The 21,528-nt window shown below is 44.3% G+C and overlaps 1 protein-coding gene across 1 annotated transcript in view; it reads right to left on the bottom strand.

Annotated features, from left to right (window-relative positions):
• The window catches only part of CHAT (choline O-acetyltransferase), a gene marked incomplete at its 3' end in the record, with an annotated part of 81,939 nt that overhangs the window by 34,218 nt on the left and 26,193 nt on the right, over positions 1-21,528 (bottom strand). Inside the window, exons 7-12 of the mRNA XM_007938612.1 lie at positions 13,019-13,188; positions 10,260-10,360; positions 9,108-9,236; positions 6,413-6,535; positions 2,644-2,785; positions 2,424-2,486 (exon numbers count right to left, since the gene is read on the bottom strand). Of these exons, the coding sequence (XP_007936803.1) occupies positions 2,424-2,486; positions 2,644-2,785; positions 6,413-6,535; positions 9,108-9,236; positions 10,260-10,360; positions 13,019-13,188 (728 nt within the window). The remainder of the gene's footprint in view (positions 1-2,423; positions 2,487-2,643; positions 2,786-6,412; positions 6,536-9,107; positions 9,237-10,259; positions 10,361-13,018; positions 13,189-21,528) is intronic.

Here is a 21,528-nt window from a genome sequence, read left to right as displayed (position 1 = left end):
AAAAAAAAAAAAATCTGGACAGGGTGGGGCAGGGCACCCAGGCTCCATGGGAGCACACAGACTGGGATGGAATTCTTGCCAGCCTAGAAGGTGGGTGGGAGTGAGGGATGGCCGCACCTCCATTCACCAAGAAGGTGTGGGATATAAGAGTAACAAGGGGGATGTTGCACCTTTCTAGTAGTTCATGCACCCGGGATGTCTTTGCAGTCCCCAGCAAGTGGACCCTGTTCTTAAGTCCCTGGAACCTGGGAGAACACTGTTACTTTAAATATCCAAAATGGTCAAACTGCTTGTAAACATTCTAAATGGCGGCACCCTCCAAACGGCAAAAGTCCACAGCTCAGCCTGCCTTCCTCTCCACTGCTTCCCCTTTTATTCCCCAGCCACCAGAGCAGTCCTCTCCACAGTCCCTGGCTAGCAGGGCTGATTTTTAGGTTAATTCTTAGGTCCTACCACAACTCGGCAATATCCAAGCTGTCTGTGCCATCAGGATTGCTGCCAGACTGCAGTCTGTATATCTCCTTTTTTGGTATTTTCATGCAAATTCTTCTGCTAATTGGAGTTCAGTCCACTTCTATATCCTTCCCTTCAAAGCTCAGGGGTCCAGAATTTTCTTCTGTATCTGTGTTAATTGGTTCCCCTTTTTTTTGTTGAAGTGGGTCTGTGCAGTCTTTCTGCCTATTCCACCATCTTACCAGAAACTCTGAAAGGGAGTTTCCATAGAGGTGTGGCCTGCTTCCAATATATTTATGGACATCTTGGGAAAAAGAGACACTCTTCTTTGGATTGAGATCCTGTTGTGCTGCCTACAACTGTCCGTGGGTGAAAAATCCACCATTTGGCCTGGAGATCTTGGATTTGTCATTTGTTGGAGTCAACAGCTGGTATACTGCCTGCCAACCTTGAGCTCATTAGCCCCTGCAGCTGCATGAGTCGGGAAAAGCCTCCAGCTTGACGTTTGATCCAAGAACTTGGGACTTGTGATGTTCTATAAGTGTGTGAGCCATTTTCCTAAGATAAATTTCTCTTTCTCTACATATATATAGGATTTACTGGTTTTGCTTCTCCAGAGAACCCAGCCTAACACACCCTCCAACGCCAACCAAGGCTTCTTCTAACTGGTCTACCAGAGAAACCTTTGTAAGAGGGAAATCTAAAATCATGAACTGCCCTGCTTCTCTTCCTTTGCAAAGTGCATATCCTGAATTTCTTGCTTTTCCTTAAATATATCCTATTTTCCCAAGACTCTTTGCCTGACAAAACATGTCTTTATCCTTCAAGTCTCATATGAAGCACCAGATCCTCTGTGAAGTCTTCCTCCAAGCAGAGTGAAGAACTTGCTCCTCTGTGCTCCTTATTACTTCCATAAGGGCTCTTTTCATATAGGATTGTACTTATCTGCATAAAGGCCTCTTTTCCCAGATAGATGACAAACTCTCTAAGGATGTGTATTTTCATCTTTAATTTCTAAACATCCAGCACCTGGACTTTCATAAAGCAGGCAAAGAAAAAAAGACATGTTTTCCCCAAGCAGAATGAACATTTAACTATTCAGATAAATTAGGGACCTGGCAAATGCATTAGAGAAACATTTAAATTCGCTAATTCTAAAAGCCATAAATGCATTGTACTTGCTTTCAAGTATAGAGTGTGAAATTTAGTTAACACTTTTCCATAGATTACATGATCTTTTAAAGACTGTTATCACAATGATTTGCAATTAATAAATTAATTACCAGCCCATGTAGCAGTTTATTCTCTGTTGTTTGTATGCAAATGATGGCTTTGCAGTACTAGAAAAATAAATTAATTCCCTAAACTAAGGAAACATTTCCTTTACAATTTTGATTTCACTATTAATTTTTAGAAAATATTTTTTATTCACAGGTAGTATAAATGCATACATGGGGAACAAGAAGTACACCCAACCCTAGGTGAAGGAATAAATATTGCCCTACTTGTGATTGTACAAGTGTGCAAGCCACCATCCTTTGCCAGGTTCTAACCCCACCCAATCACATTTGACTTCTCTTTTTACATAAACTATAAAGGGCTATATATGTTGTTGTTGTTGTGTGCCGTCAAGTCGGCCCCGACTCATAGCGACCCCTCCTTGGGTTGCCGAGGCAGTATCACTACGGAAGTAGATTGCCCAACCTTCCTTCTGAAGAGTGGCTGATGGGTATATATGGAGTGCTATTATTATTGTTGTTGTTGTTATTTGAAAATCACTCATTGTATCCTTGTTAGATCCATATGAGGGGGAGCAAAAAGAGTGGTATTATTACCATGAGTAGTGGGGCGGCACTGCCATCACTGGGAAGCTAGTGGCTGAGCCTGTGTATACATGGTGTGGTGCCATGGCACCACTCCAGGAGGCCCAGGTACCATGAGCTGGCATGAGGCCATTAGATGCCACTCACCATGACTGTGAACTCGGTCTGTGCATGGATGGCATCCTTTAAGAGCAGCAGCTTCTCTGAATCCTGTTTACCGAACAAAGAGGGAGCACACGGGGTTTTAGAAGTCTCCTTGATGAGAAACAGAGCAAAGGAACTGGTTGTCAGGAGCCAAAAAGGCAGCCATCCCAACAAGTGCTGTGCCAGCTTCTCCAGTGACCCCTCAGGACTGCACAGGACTCACCAAGGTGGCTGCCTTGTGGTCAGTCATGGCCTTCACAAAAGCCAGGGCTTCTGGAGTAGCTGACCGGATGTTGTCCACCCGTCCTTCCTGGAACCGGCGAATGGATGCACTCTCATAGGTAGGCATGAGCCTCCTGTGGCACCTGTATGAGATGAAGTAGGAATGGCAACAGTAATTTATTTCTGGGGAAACATAAATGGTAAAAGAAAAATAGCTGCAGCAGGCTTTATTTTTATAGTCCTGACTTTCACTGGCATAGTATTTCATTTTAATGTTAATAGGATTCTAGAGGAGAATTCCCACAGATCAATGTTGGAGAGTCTCTAATATGAGGAGCTGGGTACACACTTAGATATATTTGTGATTCTGTGTGGATATAAAAATTTTAAAATGTGACTTGTAGCTTTGAAAAAATTCAGATCTAATAGGAAACCTAGACTTTTCTATGATAATCTGATGAATGCTTGATTAATAGCACAGAATGTAATAATTGTATAATTAATCATTCACACTCTTGAGAGAAATGTGCTTTATTTAAAACAATTCAAGCACAGCCTATGCCTTCAGGCAGGAAGGAAGCTTTAGTGGTTCCGGGATATGAATTGCAGCCCAGGTCTCTAGGGTGTTATGGACTGAATCATATCTCCCCAAAATACAGGTGGAAATACAAGCCCCCCAAACCTGTGAACAAGAAGACCCTGTCTGGAAGTAGGGTCTTTGAAGATGTTATCAGTTAAGTTAAAATGAAGTTATACTGGAGTTCCTGTTGGTTGTTCAATGGTAGAATTCTTGCTTTTCATGTGGGAGAGCCCCGGTTCAATTTCCCACCAATGCACCTCATGCACAAACATTACTCATCTGTCAGTGGAGGCTTGTGTGGCTATGATGTTGAACAGATTTTAGCAGAGCTTCCAGACTAAAGATGGACTAGAAAGAAAGACCTGGAAAATCTACAGAAAATCAACCAATGAAAACCTTATATATCACAACAACGCAATCTGTAACTGATTATGGGGATGGCACAGGACTGGGCAGAACTTCATTCCATTGTTATATGGGGTTGCATGAGTTGGGGGCCAACCTGGCAACAGCTAACAAACAACGCTAACATACTGAGGAGGATGGATTCTAATCCGGTCTGAGTAGTATCCTAAAGAAAGTGAAGAGACACAGAGAGATGCACAGAGAGGGTTGGTTGATCATCTTGTGAAGATGTACCTTCAAACCAAAGAAGCCTGGGGCTCCCAGAAGCTGGAAGAGATAAGAAAGGATCTCCCCTAAAGCCTTCAGAACCTTCGTGGCCCTACAGACACCCTAAATTTGGTCTTCTAGCCTCCAGAACTCTGAGATAATAAATTCCTATTGTTTTAAGCCACTCACATAGTGGCACTTTGTTATGGCAGCACTAGAAAATTAAGACACAGGGGCAGCTAGGCTTCTAGCAGAATTATGTACACCCAGTCTCCTCAATTGATTCCTGGGACCAGAGCAGCAGTGATCTTCCCACTTCCAGGCAAAGAAAGCCTGTACTTATTGGCTCAAATACTCCTTTCTCACCAGTCATTAAAGTCCCTTGGTATTGGAGGTGGGGAGGAGAAAGACAAAGAGCTCAGAGAGGGGCAGTGACTGTCCATTGTCACTCAGCATGTAGTGGGCCCTGTGTCTTGGCCCTCTCAGCACACATCTCCCCACATAGCTCTGGGACAGAGAGGTCATGTCTGGTTCAGCCCTGTGCTGGAGAAGTATTAATTGGTGGGTGAGTGAATAAACTGTACGGACATTTATATCTGGTCTCCTGAAGACACTGGCAGGGGGCACTTTTCCTGTGTTTCATGGTCCCTGTTGGTCCCAAAATAAACCAAACTAAACTCACTGCCATTGAGTTGGATATGACTCATAGCAACCCCTCCTTGGGTTTCCAAGGCAGTATCACTATGGAAGTACATTGCCCAACCTTCCTTCCAAGGAATGGCTAGTGGGTTTGAACTGCCAGCTTTCTGGCTAGCAGTCAAATGCCTTAGGCATTATGCCTCCGGAACTCCTCAATCTCTGGGTGGTGCAAATAGTTCATGTGCAGCGATGTCAACCTTCCTCAAGGATTCTGCAGGGATGCGGCTTTGGGTGGCTACACTCACATCCTTGTGAGTTATAGCCCCAGGGGTGACATGAGGATGCTGTGGACACACACAAGCTGCTACATATTAGTGCAGGCTCTCAACCCCAGTTTATTGCAAGGTCACTATATGCCCCTATGGATGTGGCAATTTCCTTCTCAGGTAAACTGAAGACTGGTACTGGTGAGCGCAGCACTTTAATGCTTGTGCCAGACAATTTATGAGCTGTGGCTTTGGGAGTCGATCAAGCTGCCTCTGCCTCAAGGAAGGTGTATTTTACATTTTAGGTCCTTAAAAAGGCCACTTGGGTTCTCTCCCTCTGCCTTCAATCCTTATCTATCTGCTTTTCTCTCCCTCTTCCTCAATACACAGCTATCAGTATCAGGATTTTTCTGAATCACAGACCTGACACAGCCACCCTTTGTACAGTTCCCATAGTGTCATCTCATCTCTATGGCTCAGCTAGTCCATCTCTGAAGCCAGGCATAGTACAGGCCCTGGAGACATAGCAGTATCCAAGATGCCCAAAATATCATGGTTGGGTAAGATACTCTAGAAAACAAAGTAAACAAATAAATCAATATGGCCCCTCACAGTAATAAAGATTGCCATGAAAGAAAAAGAAAACACCTGTGATGTGATGAAGCTGGGTGATTTGAAGGGGAGATTTTGTTGTTGTTTTAGATCCGGTAGTCGGGACAGGCCTCTAAGGAGGTGACACCTGAGCTGAGACCTGAAAGTTGAGAAGGAGCTGGGTAGGTGAGGAAAGGTAAGAACTGGTGGATGGGGAGAATGAACAGCAAGTGCAAAGTACTGTGGACAGAGAGCTGGTAGTGGTGGGTCCCCAGATGAGACCAGGGAGGCTGGCAATGGCCAGCTCAAAAGGAGATTTTCCAAAGCATGGATTTTGTTCTGAGCAGGTGGGAAGCTGTTGGGAGGTTTTAAGGTGGTAAGTGACAAAATTTGATTGATCTATTTCAGAGTTTGCTCTTACTGCTTGAGGAAGACAGGATTATAGGGACAAGAGTGGAAGTGTAGAGACCAGACTATTTCAGTTGACTAAGCACAAGACACTGGTGACTTGGGAGAGTCCCATGGCAGTGGAGATGGAGAGGACAGATTGGAGAGATATTTTGGAGGAGAATGACAAGGCTGTGTGTGGAATGAGAGACGGGGAAGAATCAAGGATGAGTCCAAGACCTGGTTCCATTTAGTTATCATGTTTGGAAAGACTGGGAAGGAATAAGTTACAGCTACAGGATATGGGGCTGAGGAATAAAGGTGCAATCAAGATGAAGAGCAAGCTCCTTAACCCAGTTCCTTGGGCCCCCCTGATCTTGCCCCACCTATCTCAAGGTCCTTATAGGCAACCTGGCATCTCCTTAGCATTGCTTTGAGCCACTTTGGGTCATCTTCCTCTAGGCTCTTACTCAGTCAGTTCCTCCGATGGAAACACTCTTCCTTCTCCTATCTGTGATTGGATTCTCACTTTGAAGTCCAGTTTGGATGGCTTCTCATTCCATGATCATCTTCCTGACCTCTAGGCCCACAGAAGGCCATCACTCCCTCCACTGTACTTCTAGACACTAGGATCTTGAGTGCCTTGTCTGTTGGCCCACTGGGAAAGACTTATTCCTCCCTCAGACTTGGCTCACCTGTAGAAGGCCAGTTGGAGGGCCACCTGGATGAAGGCATCAGGGCTGCATTTCTGCTGCTTAATAAATGTTTTCCCATAGAAGTCGAATTTATAAACAGTAAAGTCAAGGTTCTTCACAATCCTGCAGAATCAAGAGAAGATGCTTTGGTTGCATGTAGAACTGAATGTGCACATTCCTGAGTCTGGCTAGGTTCCTTTAGCACAGTTGATGTCTTGGCACCTCAAAGATGATGACCCATCACTGGGTCCCAGGAATGTGCTGGAAGTCAGAGATAGGCCTCGATGTAGAGCAGTGGTAGGGGTACACTGCACTGTGGGTAACTATGAGCTGAGGGTGAGGTGTACTGGGCAGAGTGAGCTGTGTTCTGGGGGCCTGGGAGATAGGTGGGCCTTGCTGCAGCAGTGGATCATGGGAAGCACAGGAGGATGAGTGACATTTGCATGGACAGAGAGAACAGTGGCCACAAAGAAAGTCTAGAAACAAGCTGACTACGAAAGTGAACTGAAAGAGCCATTTATTGGGCCTGTTTGAAAAGGGGTATCCAGGATCCCTGAGTGTCCTTTTGGCATCTGCCTGCTCTGTTGGAACATAGGCAAATCCCCTTTGTCCAGGAAAAAGCCTACAGATTCCCCCTCCCCTATTGTGCTGGAGAGGCCTAGGGATGACAAGTGGTCACAGTCACCATGGCTAGGGTTGTTTGTAGCTTTGTCAGCAACTGAAAAGCCACTTTACCCAGAAGCCACTGCCTTTGCTTTCCCTGTGTCTGCCCTGAGACTTCCTAGAACTCTGGTTCCTCCTTTCTAGTCTCCTATCCCCCAGATTGACCTCTTACCCTACATAATGACACTTGGAGCCTGGCTGACTTCCATCAGAGCAATGTCTAGCAGCTTGAGCTCCCTCACCCTCTCTGCTGCCTCTCCTTGATTTGTTCCTCATTAACTTTGAACCATCCAGACTTTGGCTGCTAAATGAAAGGTTGGAGGTTCAAGTCCCCTTAAAGGTGCCTCAAAAAAAGGCCTAGAGATCTATTTCCAAAAATCAGCCACTGAAAGCCCTGTGGAGCACGGTTCTACTTTGACACATGTGGGGTCATCATGAGTCAGAACCAACCCTCACCACAGCCACCTGGAAATCTCTACCCTAGCCCCTGAACTCTCAGACCTACCCCTCTTCCATGGCAGCTCAAGACCAACCAGCTTCCTCCTGCTCCCACCCACAGGCCTCTCCTGGCACCCCTGTTCTCGGAAAGAGAGGCTGAGAGCTTTGGGAGCATGTGGGGCCTGGTCAAATCCCTGAAAGTGAGCAGGCTCCTCTTCTGACCAAGACTCTCTGACCCCACCAATTCACTTACCTAGCAGGTGACTTGTCCTCAGAAGAACCCTGTCAGAGTTGAGAGATCAGCCTATTTTATAGATGACTTTATAGCTGAGACCTCTCCTCTTACCCCAAGGGCAGACTGCTACCCCTCCATAGCAAGTCGCATCAGTGTCATGTTCCACATCTCTCAGCCCATGCCAGGCTCCACTCTGTCCTTCCCACAAGCACTATGACCAAGTCTCCTCACTGGCTTCCAGAAGAACCCCTGCACCAAATCCTCCAGGGCTCCTCACTGCCAAGCCCCATAACATAAGGACAGTGACACTCTTCACAGTTGGGCCCCATTTTCTCTTTTGTGCCCTAACTCCAGCTGTCCTCCCACTTGGTGGTCCTCAAACTAGCCTGGATCTTCTATAAACCTGTATGTCTGAACAAGTTGCTTTCTGCCTTCTTTCCCATCCACCTGCACAAATTCCTATACATTCTTCAAGGTCTATCTCCCCTGCAAGGCCTCCCTCACTCTCTTGGCTGAGTTCAGCTCTTGCTTTCTGAGTGGGTTCAAGTCTTTGGTTTGGTTCTCAGGAATTTATCTTATTGCATCTTACAGATTTTGGTCTAGGGATCTATGTCTTCCACTGAAGAGTAAATTTCTTGAGGCCAGATCCTTTGGCATATTCATTTCTGTGTTCTCACAGCCTTATCACAGAGCCTGGCAACTCACTGGAGCCCCACACATATTTGATGAACAAATGAATGAATGAATAAATGAAGCTATTTGCTTCCAGGTCACAGTACTAAATTATGCAATGAAGGAATTAACAATTAGGAACGAGATCTGCTTGCCAGATTCTAGCTCCCTCCACATCTTGCCACTGTCCCCAGCACAGGTTCAATGCCAGGAACATGGTAAACCCCTGGATGGCCCACATTGTCTCCAGCCCTCCTGTTCAGTCCCGTTAGGGCCTGAACTGCTTCTCTCCCCTTAGGGAAGAAGGCCTCCTTGTCAAGTTGCAGTGTAAATTCAAGCAAATTGAAGTAGCTTGGATTCAAATAACCTATTCAAACTAGTTGTTTATTACTCCCACGAAAGCAGGGGGTGATTTCCTGGCCTTGACTCTGCTCAGTCAGGTGAAACCTGTGAAAAAAAAATTGCTGCATGTTTGCATTTTATGGAAATGATGGATACTTCAGCAGGGTTATTTCCCCGAGTTATAACTCCCCTTTAGTTTGACTACATTTACATGACGGGGGCAGTGAGAGAGGCAGAGAGGAGCTGGGGTCTTTAGAAACTTCTAGGTGCCTCAGCAGTTACTGGGGAGGGAGACACAGTGACTCCCAGAAGATCATCCCTGAGGAAACTGAGGGTTCTTCTTACCTCTGAAGATTTTCTGCAGAGGAAGCTAGGTGGCCTTGAATTTCAGGGGAGCATTTCCACCGGAGCCTTCTGGGGGCTGGGAGCTCACTGACAGAGTCTGCTCGGACCAGCTTCTGGGTGCTTTTTTTCCTAGAGACACAGAGGAGACATCCTGGGCCCCTGCAAGCTGGGAGGTGGTGGTCTCTACCATCATTTTAACTGTGGGTGTGGGTCACTATGGACTTCCAATGGATATGAACTGCCCCCGAGCCCTTACACAGAAGAAACAGAGGCTCAGAGAGGCCCCCGGAATTACTGAGTGGCACAGCCCAGATTCACTCCTTCTCCGTCTGACTTTAAGACCCATTATTTGTTTTTGTTCTTTCCTGATAGCCCATGTTACACTACTAACACTGTTCAACACTTAGACAAGTATTTAAGAAGCAAACTGTGTTGTTTTGTCTATAAGGATTGTTTCTCTTCCCATCCCCTCAATGGCTGAAATATTTTGGAAGTAGGTAGACAGGCCTTTCTTCTGAAGTGCCTCTGGGTGGATTCGAGCCACCAACTTTTTGGTTGGTAGTGGGGTGCTTATCTGTTTGTGCCACCCAGGGACTCTTTGGTTTGAGTTTCAGTGATTCTGAAGAGTGGAAGAGATTTATAACATAGAAGCAGGGAGGGTATTCTAGGAGGAGAGAATGAGTAACATGGTGAATGTAAAACAATGAGGTGTCTAAGAGACAGGGAAGCCCTGATAGTTCAGCCAGCACTGAAGCTACAAAGAGACCTAGCCCAAGGAGGGTGAAGAAGGCCTAGCTTAGAGACCTCCCCTTTGTGCTGAGTCATCAGTTGGCAGGACCCTGAGCCAGGACATGCAATAAGTATTGTGGGCATCCCTGGACCAGAGAAGACATTCCCATTTGGCTGAATTTCTTTGCCAAGCTTCTCCCTACCTGCCCCAAATCTGTGGTCCAGTTGGCCCCTGATCCCTCTGACTGATAAAACACATGCTATCCCATTCAAGATGGTTTATACACTCATCTTTTTCTAGGAGACTTTCTAGACTAACACCCAGTGTCCACCTGAATCCTTCCTGCCTTGGCATGGCAGCTGCTTGGCAGCAGAGCTTTGCTCCCTGGGCTGATCTGGAAGAGCCCTGCCCTCCATACTTACATGTGCTTGAGCAGGTGCTCTGTGAATTGCACCAGGATGATGCCATCAAATGGGGAGTGTTCACATACGACGCCACACACCCCATCTCTGCCCACCACAAACTGCAGAAGGAAAGAAGGAAGGTCAGGACAGCTGGGTGGTCATCATTCCAAATCAGCCTCTTGGCTCCAGATCAGATCTCCTCCAAGAACACCAAAGTATATCATTACTGGAAAAGAGTGCTGTGCACAATTGCTGCAGCCTGAGACTATGGGAGCCTCAAAGCAGCTCTAAACTGTGCAACCTTCTTCCAATTAAATCAGTGAAGGAGGAGCCCAAATTTCCCCAGTTGAAACAGTCTAGTGAATCGTAATGAGCTCAAACTGAGTCTGTCCACACTGTTCTCAGATTGTGGGCAAGCTCCTTAGGTTTCTTCAGCCTTATTATCCCTCCATTGGGCTCACTGCAGAGCTAACTCTTGGGTTTTCTTCATGTGAGTATTTGTTTGATGGACCCTGTTGATTTTGGCCATTGTAGATCATATTCCCAGAATCTACACCAGTGTCCATCACATAGTAGGTGCACTGTAGATTTGTTGATCAAATGAAAGAAAGAGAACTACTCGATTTGGCTGGCATGGAGAGTACTACCAAAATAAATTCAAGTCCTCTGCCACAGGGTCGATTCATAGTAGCCCTTTAGGACAGAGTAGAACTGACCCATAGGGTTTCCAAGGCTGTACATCTTTATGGAAGCAGACTGCCTCATCTTTCTTCCATGGAGTGGCTGGTGGGTTCAAACTGCTGCCCTCTTCATTAGTAGCTGAACCCTTTAACCACTATACCACCAGGGCTCCTTGCAGATTCCTATGGGGAAATACAATACCCCTTAGTGTGGGAAAAGGAGAGGTGTGCTGAGGACATGCCTTAACTTGACGCCTGTGCCTGAGACCAGGATTTGAGTTCTGCTGCTGCCTCCTGACAGCTGTGTGACCTTCATCAGATGCTTCAACTCACTGAATTTCAGTTTACTCTCCTTTAAAATGGGTTTAATAATGCCCAGCTCACAGGATTGATATGAGAAGATAATGTATATTAAAGATCTATATGAACTGTCAAGATTAGTTATGACTTTCCGTGACTTCCCCTTTACAAAAACTGTGTTGAGCTGATTTGGAAAAGAAGCAGTGCACAAAAGTACTGGCAGAAACTAATGAGAAGGATGATATTTGGTTCTTAAAGTATAACCCAAATAAAGCTGGGCTGCCTTGTGGCCCATCTCAACACAGCATCATACTCAAGAGATCCCTCTGAGATCCATAAACAAACAAGCAATGGCAATCTTTCCTGAAATCTCCAAAGTACAGAGGGGAGATCATAACACACAATACACCTGACTCTCCTTTCTGCACACCTTTCCTCAAGTCTCTCCCAGAGGGTGGTGGTTGCACAAATCTCTAGTCTCATTCTTTGAACAAGCAAACACCCAAACCTCTCACAAAATTTCTCTTAAAACTCATCCCTTGCAGGTGATTTTCTTTTTCCTCTGCTTCTTCTACATTTATGCACTAAGACTAGCACTTGATCCTTTCAAACACAAGTCCATACAGCCTCTTTGGCTTCTCCAATTCGCCTACTAATGTGCAGTCTAAGAAAAGATCCAGGAAGTAAGCACGTGTGAGCAGTAGCAGGAGGTCTTTCATCCAGATGAGGGATGGAGGTGGGCTGTGTCCACCCTTATATTACTTACTGTTCTTGTCACTAAAAGAAAGGGAGGAAATTGGTGCCTTTAAAAAAATTGCTATCAAGGTTTACTCAGTCTCAGGTCCTGAGCATCCATTATTTTATTTAATTTCCACAGCTGCTCTATGAAAGATTACAAGCCATTAGCACCATTGACGAGGCTAAAACAGCAAGCACGGCAGCAAGAGAACTCATTAGAAATAACAGGATCAATATGCAAATGAATAAAAAGAATATCCTGCAGAATGTAGGGGATAAAGAGGGAAAAAATGAGATGTTGCCTAGAAATACTCATAAGTGTGAACTGTTAACCCAAAATATCGAGATTGTTTGCCTGCCCATTTAATATGGTCATCGTGAACATGTGGTAGCTTTAAAAATAAATGAGATTCAATTCAGAATTGACAAGTGGGGGGTGGGGGAGCTAGAGGAGCAGCGATGAATGGCCTGAGCTCAGCTTCATCTCCATCTGCACGGTTATTTTTCTTTAGACCAAATAAATGTTGAGGGCAGCCTCTTTTAGGCTGATGTCATGGGGATGAAAAAAATATAAATTGTTTTATTTTGTGTTATGGCTTTTCTTCCATGGAGATGCTAGATTGCTCCTCCCTCACAGGAGTTGAAGGAGGTGTGTTGAAATGTCCAGGCCAGATTGGTGGATATAGAAAAAAAGAAAGGCGATATCTCTATGCATCAAATATGATTCTTGCTGAATGTGCTGAAGGTTTGCTGGGGAGGGGCCGCTCTACTCACTGGCCTCTGCATGACCCACTTTGCAGTGTGTGTGACAAGTGTTGTGGGATAGGGGACCCAGGTCTGACCAAAAGCTTCAAGAAGCTTATGGAAATTTGAGTTTAGTTGGGACCCTTGCTCCTAAAGAGTCCTGGCCAGTGCAGAAGCTGCCCCATGCCCTTCAACTCCCCCAGCCCTGGTGGTCCAACATCTTAGGTAAACTGAGGCTATCAAGGGAGCCAGCCAGACATGACACTGGCACTGGCTGTGCTGTGCCCTGGATGGCCATGCTCATGCACCACTTACCTGCAGAGACTTGTCATACCAGCGATTTGCCCCATTCTTGCTGCAGCCTCCACCATGGAGGAGCTGGAGGGCCATGTTGGTGTTGCTGAGATCCACACCCCCTGGGGTGTCCAGGCACACCAGACAGATGCAGCGCTCAATCATGTCCAGCGAGTCTCGGTTGGTGGAGTCTGGAGGGCAGGACAGGTAGGAGCTGAGCTCCTGTCCTGCACCAGGCCTGAGGACCTCTCCTAGACCCCACACACTCCAGGGCCAATGCTCTACCCTGTCTTCCCTGAGTGAACAAATACCCAGATCAAGAGCAGGGCCTGACGTCTACTTCCAGTGGGTGGGCAGTGAAGCCTTCCCACCTATCCTGAGCCTCTCTCAACTACAGTGGCCCAACTCAACCTCAAAGACCCTGTGGGGCTCTCTTAGATTGTGGGATCATGAAGTTACAAAAGACTTCTCCATGGGTGTAGACCTCTAAGTAGTTCCCACCCCAGTGAACGGGGCTCAAATTCCTCACCCAACACCATTCCCATTTTGTCATCCATGAGTCACCTCTGGCTTAGAGACATATTTTATTTGTCTTGAATGATGATTTTCATTCAAATCAGCTGTCAAAAATTTTAAATCAGGCAATTTCACATGAAATTTCTGAAGGCAGGGTGTTGCCTCCCCACAGCCATTCAGCTGTTGCTTCAGTATAAGCGGCAGAGTGGGTAGGGCAAGGCTATTGGATAAGCTTATTGGGGTGGTTCATGCATGTAGAACTTGCTGGACAATAGTCAGTGAGCTGTATAGGAGCCAAATCGCCAAAAAGACCCTAAGCCTAGCCTGCAACTTACATGTGACACTACATCCCTAATAATGCCCATAGCCTGGCTATGCTTCTACAGAAAAGGGCTTTGAAAGCTCTGCCACCTCCAGAAGTTAATCTCCCAGTGCCCGCCTTGGTGCAACAATGGAAGAATATGGACATGGATGTTGACTACTCCATGGGAGACATTGGACATCCAAGTTCCTCCCTGACAATAGACCTGGGACAGCCAAGTGGGCTGCCCCAAGGAACTGTCTCCACTAAGCTTGGGAGGTTCTGAAGCCTGCCCAGTGGGACTGATCATGGCCTTGCCTGGTTCCTGCTAGCAGTGGCTTCCTGCTATTTTCTGCAGCCAGGTCTGTGCCTTCTGGTTCTGAGCCCAGGCCCACAGTTTTCTGAACAAGCTTTCTGTACCACCCCTTGAGATCACAGCTTGCCAGGGAGTGCCTTGTGTGGCCCCACACCTCTTCCAGCTCCTGCTCTTTCCCTCCCCTCTGGGATCTCTGTGATTTTGGAGTGACAACTCTTCCTTCTGAGCCCCTCCCATCCCCCCTCATTACCTCAAGCCCATCATCTCTCTGAGTGTTTGAAAATCTGTCTTCCTAAAGTCCAGGGATGAGTCTGAGCAAGTCAGACATCCACACCCACATGCTCAGGGTCTTCACTCAATCACAGCCACTCCTTCCCACCTCTGTTCACCAGCTGGGCTTTTCCCATGGCTCTGAGCACAGCCCAACAGTGGCTCCAGTCATTGGAACTGCACTCACTCTTCTCTCTATCCAGCTAGTGAGATCCTGTCTGCTCCTCCCAAGCCTCTGGCCTCGCCCTTGTCTCCCTGGGCTGATCCCTCCCTGTGCAGTCTGCCTTGAGGGGGTAGACCTACCCTTACCCTGCCTGTTGCAATCCCTAAGATCCTCCTGGGTGTCTCCTCAACACCTGCAGAGCACACAGCTGCTAAGGCCACCTGGGGAGCCCTGCTCTGCACAGATGCTTTATCCAGGTTTGTGGTAGGTATCCACAGATGTCATTGGGTGAAAGTAGTCTCTAAATTCACTGCCCATCCCTTTTCTCCTGGTATTTGCAAATCCCAAGGGAAGATAATGTCAAGGTCTCCCACACACACCTTCATGTCACCTTTTATGGGGAGGGTGGCCAGCTAATCAGTTCCTCATTCTTCTCTAGGATAAAGGTTTGATGAGCACTGGAGTTGCAAGACACTCTTGGTACCTAAGGGGCCAGGGAGGCTGATAACCTTCCTCAGGATCTCTTGGACTTTGTTGCCCCAATCTGATGGGCATCAATGAAGTCAAGTCAGTTCAGTAAGCCCAGGCTTGGTGTCTGCCTTTGCCAAGGTCTCCTTAGAAACAGCCACCTGCCAAGACCAGGAGGGTGTGGGCCACAAAGGGCAGGCTGCAGTTCCCCAGGAAGCCCATAGCAAGCCTGTCCAGACAGGGGGCAGGAGAGTGGAGGCTGGGGGGCAGTGTGAGGCTGACATCCAGCTGGGCAGCACTACCCAGTATCTCCAGCCAGGATTTTTCACCACTGGGAGACATGCAGTCTCTGCAGGGCCCATAAGCTCAGGGCCAATCAATAGGAACCAGGTCCTGGCTCATTAGACAGAGTGAAATGGGAGTGGGACAGCAGTACCAGGGAGCCAGGTGGCCTTGCAAATGAACTCCCTGCATACAAGTAGCTGATCGGTCAAATGTTGACAAATTTATCGTGTAAGGCAGAAAATGAACGACACTCAAACTCATGCACCATGACTCTGGCCCAAATGTAATGGAAACACCGGGTGGTGGGCTAGTGGCACACTGCAGGAGCCGTTTGTCTTGTGACATCCTCATCGAGCACATTGAGGCTTGCTTAATGTGGCAATCAATCTTCCTCAAGGAGCTCCCACTTAAAAGGGAGGTGGGTAATAGGAGGAGTTTGTTCTGCCACCCACGAATGCCAGAGTTGACAGCTTTGTCCATGAGGAAATTCCAGAAGCTGTGAAGCCTTTGAGAGCCCCTACATTTCTGCTGGAGGCTGGAAACATTCATACTGTGACTCAGGTGAGCAAAGATAAAATGAACACTCGGCACTTCTGCCTTTGGAGAACTGGAGATCTCACAGGTGCTGCCACAAACATGTACCTGGGTGTGCACACACACCCAGACACATACACACACACATATACCAACTATGTCCACCTAGACAGACAACCCTCTCTTAGGCAATTTCTCTCTCTGGTCTATTTTCTGGGAAGTTGATGCAAGTTTTTAACGAACTCAGATTTCTACTATCTAATCTCCTTCACATTGCCTCTGGATATGGAGGCATTGGATTCCTTCTAGGGACTTAGAGCTTCTAAACCTTTGTCAACCCATCTGACCATCATTCTTCCCCAAATGAAAGAGTGTTTCCTCCATCTGTGAGGGAAACTTGCCATCACACATCCCATACTCTAACAACAACAACAACAACAAAAACCCACTGCCGTCGAGCTGGATCCGACTCATAGTGACCCTTCCTTGGGTTTCTGAGGCAGTATCACTACAGAAGTATAGAAGTAGATTGCCCAATCTCCCTTCTGAGGAGTGGCAGGTGGGTTTGAACTGTGCCAGCCTTCTGGTTAGCAGTCAAATGCTTTAGGTACTCTCTATGGCCTACAAAAACACCAAAAACCAAAAATCAAATGCATTGCCATAAAGTCGATTCTGACTTATGGAGATTCCCATGTACTACAGAGCAAAACTGTCCCATAAAGTTCTCTTGGCTGTAGTATTTACAGAAGAAGATTGCCAGGCACTCCTTCCACAGGACTGCTGAGTGGGTTCACACTGCCAACCTTTAGGTTAGTAGCCAACTACAAACCATTGCGTCACCGAGGGATCTTATGGCCTATGTTGTTGTTGTTGTTATTTGCCGTTGAGTCGGCCCCGACTCATAGCGACCCCTCCTTGGGTTTCCGAGGCAGTATCACTATGGAAGTAGGATTGCCCAACCTTCCTTCCGAGGAGTGGCTGGTGGGTTTGAACTGTCAGCCTTCTGGTTAGCAGTCAAGTGCCTTAGGCACTATGCTACCAGAGCTCCCCTTATGGCCTATAGGGGAATCTATTCCCAGTTCCCAGGGGCAAAACCAATTGTGAGGATTCCAACAAAAGTATTTTTGTCCCATGGAAACCTGGCCCTCGGAAATCAGAATTGCTTTGGGATAAACTGCAGAAGCTTCTTTTAAGGAACTCAAGCTGGAGGGTCTTTTGCTTCTAGAAAATGAAGTAGACTTTTCCTTAATTCTCCCTCTATAAATCCTGACCATTATATATAAAACAAACATAGGAAGACTCTGAGAAATGGAAAGAGAGACGAGGACCAGTAGGGGTGTCAAGACTCAAGAAATGACACAGTGGTGGGTTCCCTGGGGTTTCTTTTTGCCTCACATAGATCAGACTTGGAACTGAAGAAGTCAGCAACTCAGAGACACAAACAGGCACAGACAAACAAAAAGCTCAAATAAAAAAAGCCCCAACAAAAGCATCCTCTCTAACCCATTTAACAGGAAAGGGGCATTCTAGCAAGCCAGAAGATTTTTAGATGAAAATCATCCTATTTCAGACAAAGACCACAGATAAAACTGATGCCAGCAAAGGCCAAGTGGGGAACCTAGACCTATACCATCATCAGGCTGAAATGAAGGATCTTAACCTCTGGTGCTGGCAGAAAAGGTACTCCCCTCATCCCAGTGTCAGTAGAGACCATATGGAGAGCATCAACTTCCATGCCAATCCAGTAGTAATGAGGTCCTCTCCTCTTTTTACTCTCAGTCCAGGGGTGACAATAGAGACAAAGCGAGGAAGCTGGACTCCTAATCCACCTGCACAAGGCAATACTTACTCTTCCCTTGCTGGAGCAATATCAGAAGAAGGTGGTTTAAATAAGATCAGACTCATAACAGAATACAAAATTGTCCAGGATGCAATAGCAAGTCACTTGCTAGACCAAGAACCAGGAAAACCTCAACTTGAATGAAAAAGACAATCAATAGATGCCAACATTGAGATGACAAATATAATTATTTGACAAAGATTTTTAAAGCATTCATCATAAAAATGCTTCAAAAACCAGTTATCAATACACTTAAAACAAATGAAGAGAACAGAAATTCTTAGTGAAACAATGAAAGATATAAGAAGAACCAAATAGAAATTTTAGAACTGAAAAAATTAAATAACCAATATCTAAAGCTCAGTGCAAGGACTCAACAGCAGAATGGAGGACACAGACAAAAGAATGACTGAACCTAAAAATTAATAAAAACTATTTTTTTTTATCTCAACAAGAGAGAGGAAGTAGATTAATAATAATGATAAAAAACAAAAAAGAAAAGAACAGAACCTCAGGGACATGAGGAGAAAAAGATTTAACATGTGTGTCATTATAGTCCCAAAAAGAAAGCAGAAAGGGTGAAATGGTGGGAACGTACTCAGAGAAATGATAGCTGAAAAATTTCCAAATTTGGAAAAAGACATAAGTCTCCAGATTCAAGAAGTTGAGTGAATTACAAACAAGATATATCCAAGGAAATCCACACCAATGCATATCATTTTCAAACTTCTGAAATCTAAAAACAAGGAAAAAAATTTGAATGCAGGAAGAGAGTAATGACAGGGCAAAAACAATTTGAATGACAGCAGAGCTCTCAACACATGAAGGGCAAAATAAGGTGGTACAATGCTTTTCAAGTGCTAAACAAACTGTCAATCTAGATTCACATATCCTGTAAAAATATCCATCAGAAATGAAGAAGAAAATCAGGATGCTCTCAGATGAAGAAAAGAAGAGAATTTGTCAACAGCAGACATACCCTAAAAGAATAGCTACAAGAAGTTTCCCAAAAAGAAAAGATATAACTAAAAGAGAAATATCGGAACATCAGGAGGAAGAAAGAACAATAGAAAGACTGAAAATCTGGATATATAAAATTCATTTTTATTCTCCTTTTGAGTTTTCTAATTTAGTTTTAATGGTGGAAACAAAAAATATAACACTGTCTAATGTCTTCTAGGGAGCTCTGGTAGCATAGTGCCTAAGGCACCTGCCTGCTAACCAGAAGGCTGGCAGTTCAAACCCACCAGCCACCCCTTGGAAGGAAGATGGGGCTATCTACTTCTGTAGTGATACTGCCTCGGAAATCCAAGGAAGGGTCACTATGAGTCAGGTCTGACTTGACGACACATAACAACAACAACAACAACAACAACAATGTGTTCTAAATGTGTGTAGAGAAAATATTTAAAAATAATTATATTATAAATGTGCTAAGCTTTCTGCACTTCACTAGAATTGTAAAATGTCAACATTGATAAACCAAGATAGGTTATGTGTATATAAGGCAACACCTGGAGAAACCACTAAATAAAAGCAATATAAACAGAAATATTAAAAATGAAACTATAGATAAATCAAAATGGAATTCTAAAAAATGTTCAAGTAATTGACAGGAAGATAGGAAAAAGAAAACAAATAGAAAATTAAAGAAATAAGGTGGTAGACTTAAGCATTAACATATCAACAATTAAACTCACTTCAAATATAATGGTATAGGTTGGTTGCAAGTAAAGGAATGGGAAAAGATATACCATACAAACATTATTCAAAATAAAGTAGGGGTGGCTATATTAATATTAAATAAAGCATACTTCAGAGAAAAGAAAATTTACAGTCAGAGAGGGTCAATCAACCAAGAAGATATAGCAATCCTAGATGTGTATGCACCAAACAACATAGTTGCAAAATATGTGAAGCAAAAACTGACAGAATTGAAAGAAGTAGACAAATCCTCAATTGTATTTGGAGACCCAAGACCCTTCTCTCAACAACTGTTAGAACAACTAGACAAGAACTCAGCAAAGATACAGAAAACGCCAGCAACACCATCAATCAACAGGATCTAATTGACATTTATGGAACATTCCATCCCAAAACAGTAGAATGTACATTCTTTTTAAGTGCCATGGGTCATATGCCAAAATAAACCATATCCTGGGCCATAAAACAAACTTCAAAAAACTTAAAAGAAATAAAATCATACAGAGTGTATTTTCTGCCATAATAGAATCAAAGTATAAATAAATAACATAAAAATAACAAGAAAATCTCCAAACACTTGGAAACTAAACAACATACTTGTAAATAATCCACGAGTCAAAGAAGAAGTCTCAAGGAAAATAAATATAAATAAATTTAACTGAATGAAAATAAAGATATAACATATCAAAATATGTGAGACACAGCTAAAGCATTGATTAGAGGGCTAGTTTCTAGCATTAAATGTTTACATTAGAAAAGAAGAAAATTTCAGATCAATAATATAGCTCTCAACTCAAGAATGTAGAAAAAGAAGAGTAAAAGAAACCCAGAACAAGCAGAAGGAAGGAAATAATAAAGATAAGAGCAGAAATCAGAGAAAAAATAGAAAATCAACAACAACAAAAAGTTGGTTCCTTGAAAAGATTGATCAAATTGTGAAACAGGGGATATGACTACAGACCTTACAGACATCAAAGGGATAATTAAGGGATATGGTTAATAACTATACAACCTAAATTTGACAACTTAAAGGGACTAATTCTTAGAAATATAAAAAACTACCACAAGTCACTGAATATGAAATCGATCATTCAAATAGCCCTATAAATATTAAGGGAAATGAATTTTTTAAACCTCCCTCAAAAAAAGAAATCTCAGGCCCAGATGGTTTCTCTGGACAATTCTACCAAATATTTAAGGAGGAATTAACACCAATTCTACACAAGTGTCTTCCAGAAAATAGAAGAGTAAAGAATACTTTCCAATTCATTTCATGAATTAATATTACCCTAATAACAAACTCAGACAAAGATAGTACAAACAAAATTATAGACCAATATCCCTCATGATTATAGATTCAAATAATACTTGACAATGTATTAGTACCTAGAATCAGAAACATATAAAAGAAATTATATACCATGAATAAGTTGGGGCTTATTCCAGGGTTGCAAATCTGGTTCAATATCTGAAAACCAGTCAACGTAATCCACTGCAGTAACAGACTAAAGAAGAAAAAAATCACACTCTCATATTATTTAATGCAGTGAAAGCATTTGACAAAATTCAACATTGATCATGACCAAATCTCTCAGAAAATTTAGAACAGAAGGGAATTTCCTAATGTTGATAGAGAGAATCTATAAAAACCTTACGCTAAACCTTATGGTGAAAGACTGAATGCTTTCTCCTCTAAGATCAGGAAGAAGATAGAAATGTCTGCTCTCGCCATTCTTATTCAACATATTACTAGAAGCTCTGGTCAGTGGAACAAGACAAGAGAAGGGAATAAAAGGCATGCAAATCAGAAAGAAAAATATAAAACTGTCCCTGTTTTCACATGACATGATTATTTATGTAGAAAACCCTAAGGAATCTGGAGGAAAAAAAAAAAGTTTAAGTTCTTGGCTGCTAACTGAAAGGTTAGTGGTTTGAACCCACCCAGCAGCTCCACACAAGAAAGGGCCAGACAATCTGCTCCAGTAGAGATTACAGCCTAGAAAACCTACGGGGCAGTTCTACTCTGTCATTTGGGTCTCTAGGAGCTCTGGTAGCATAGTGCCTAAGGCACTTGACTGCTAACCAGAAAGCTGGTGGTTCAAACCCACCAGCCACTCCTTGGAAGGAAGGTTGG

Source organism: Orycteropus afer, unplaced genomic scaffold, assembly GCF_000298275.1.
Source record: "Orycteropus afer afer isolate SDZICR_OR568_19922 unplaced genomic scaffold, OryAfe1.0 scaffold00052, whole genome shotgun sequence".
In the NCBI taxonomy this organism is placed as follows: domain Eukaryota; kingdom Metazoa; phylum Chordata; class Mammalia; order Tubulidentata; family Orycteropodidae; genus Orycteropus; species Orycteropus afer.
Note: the sequence above shows the minus strand (reverse complement) of the source record. Positions and strands in the feature narration are given on the sequence as shown.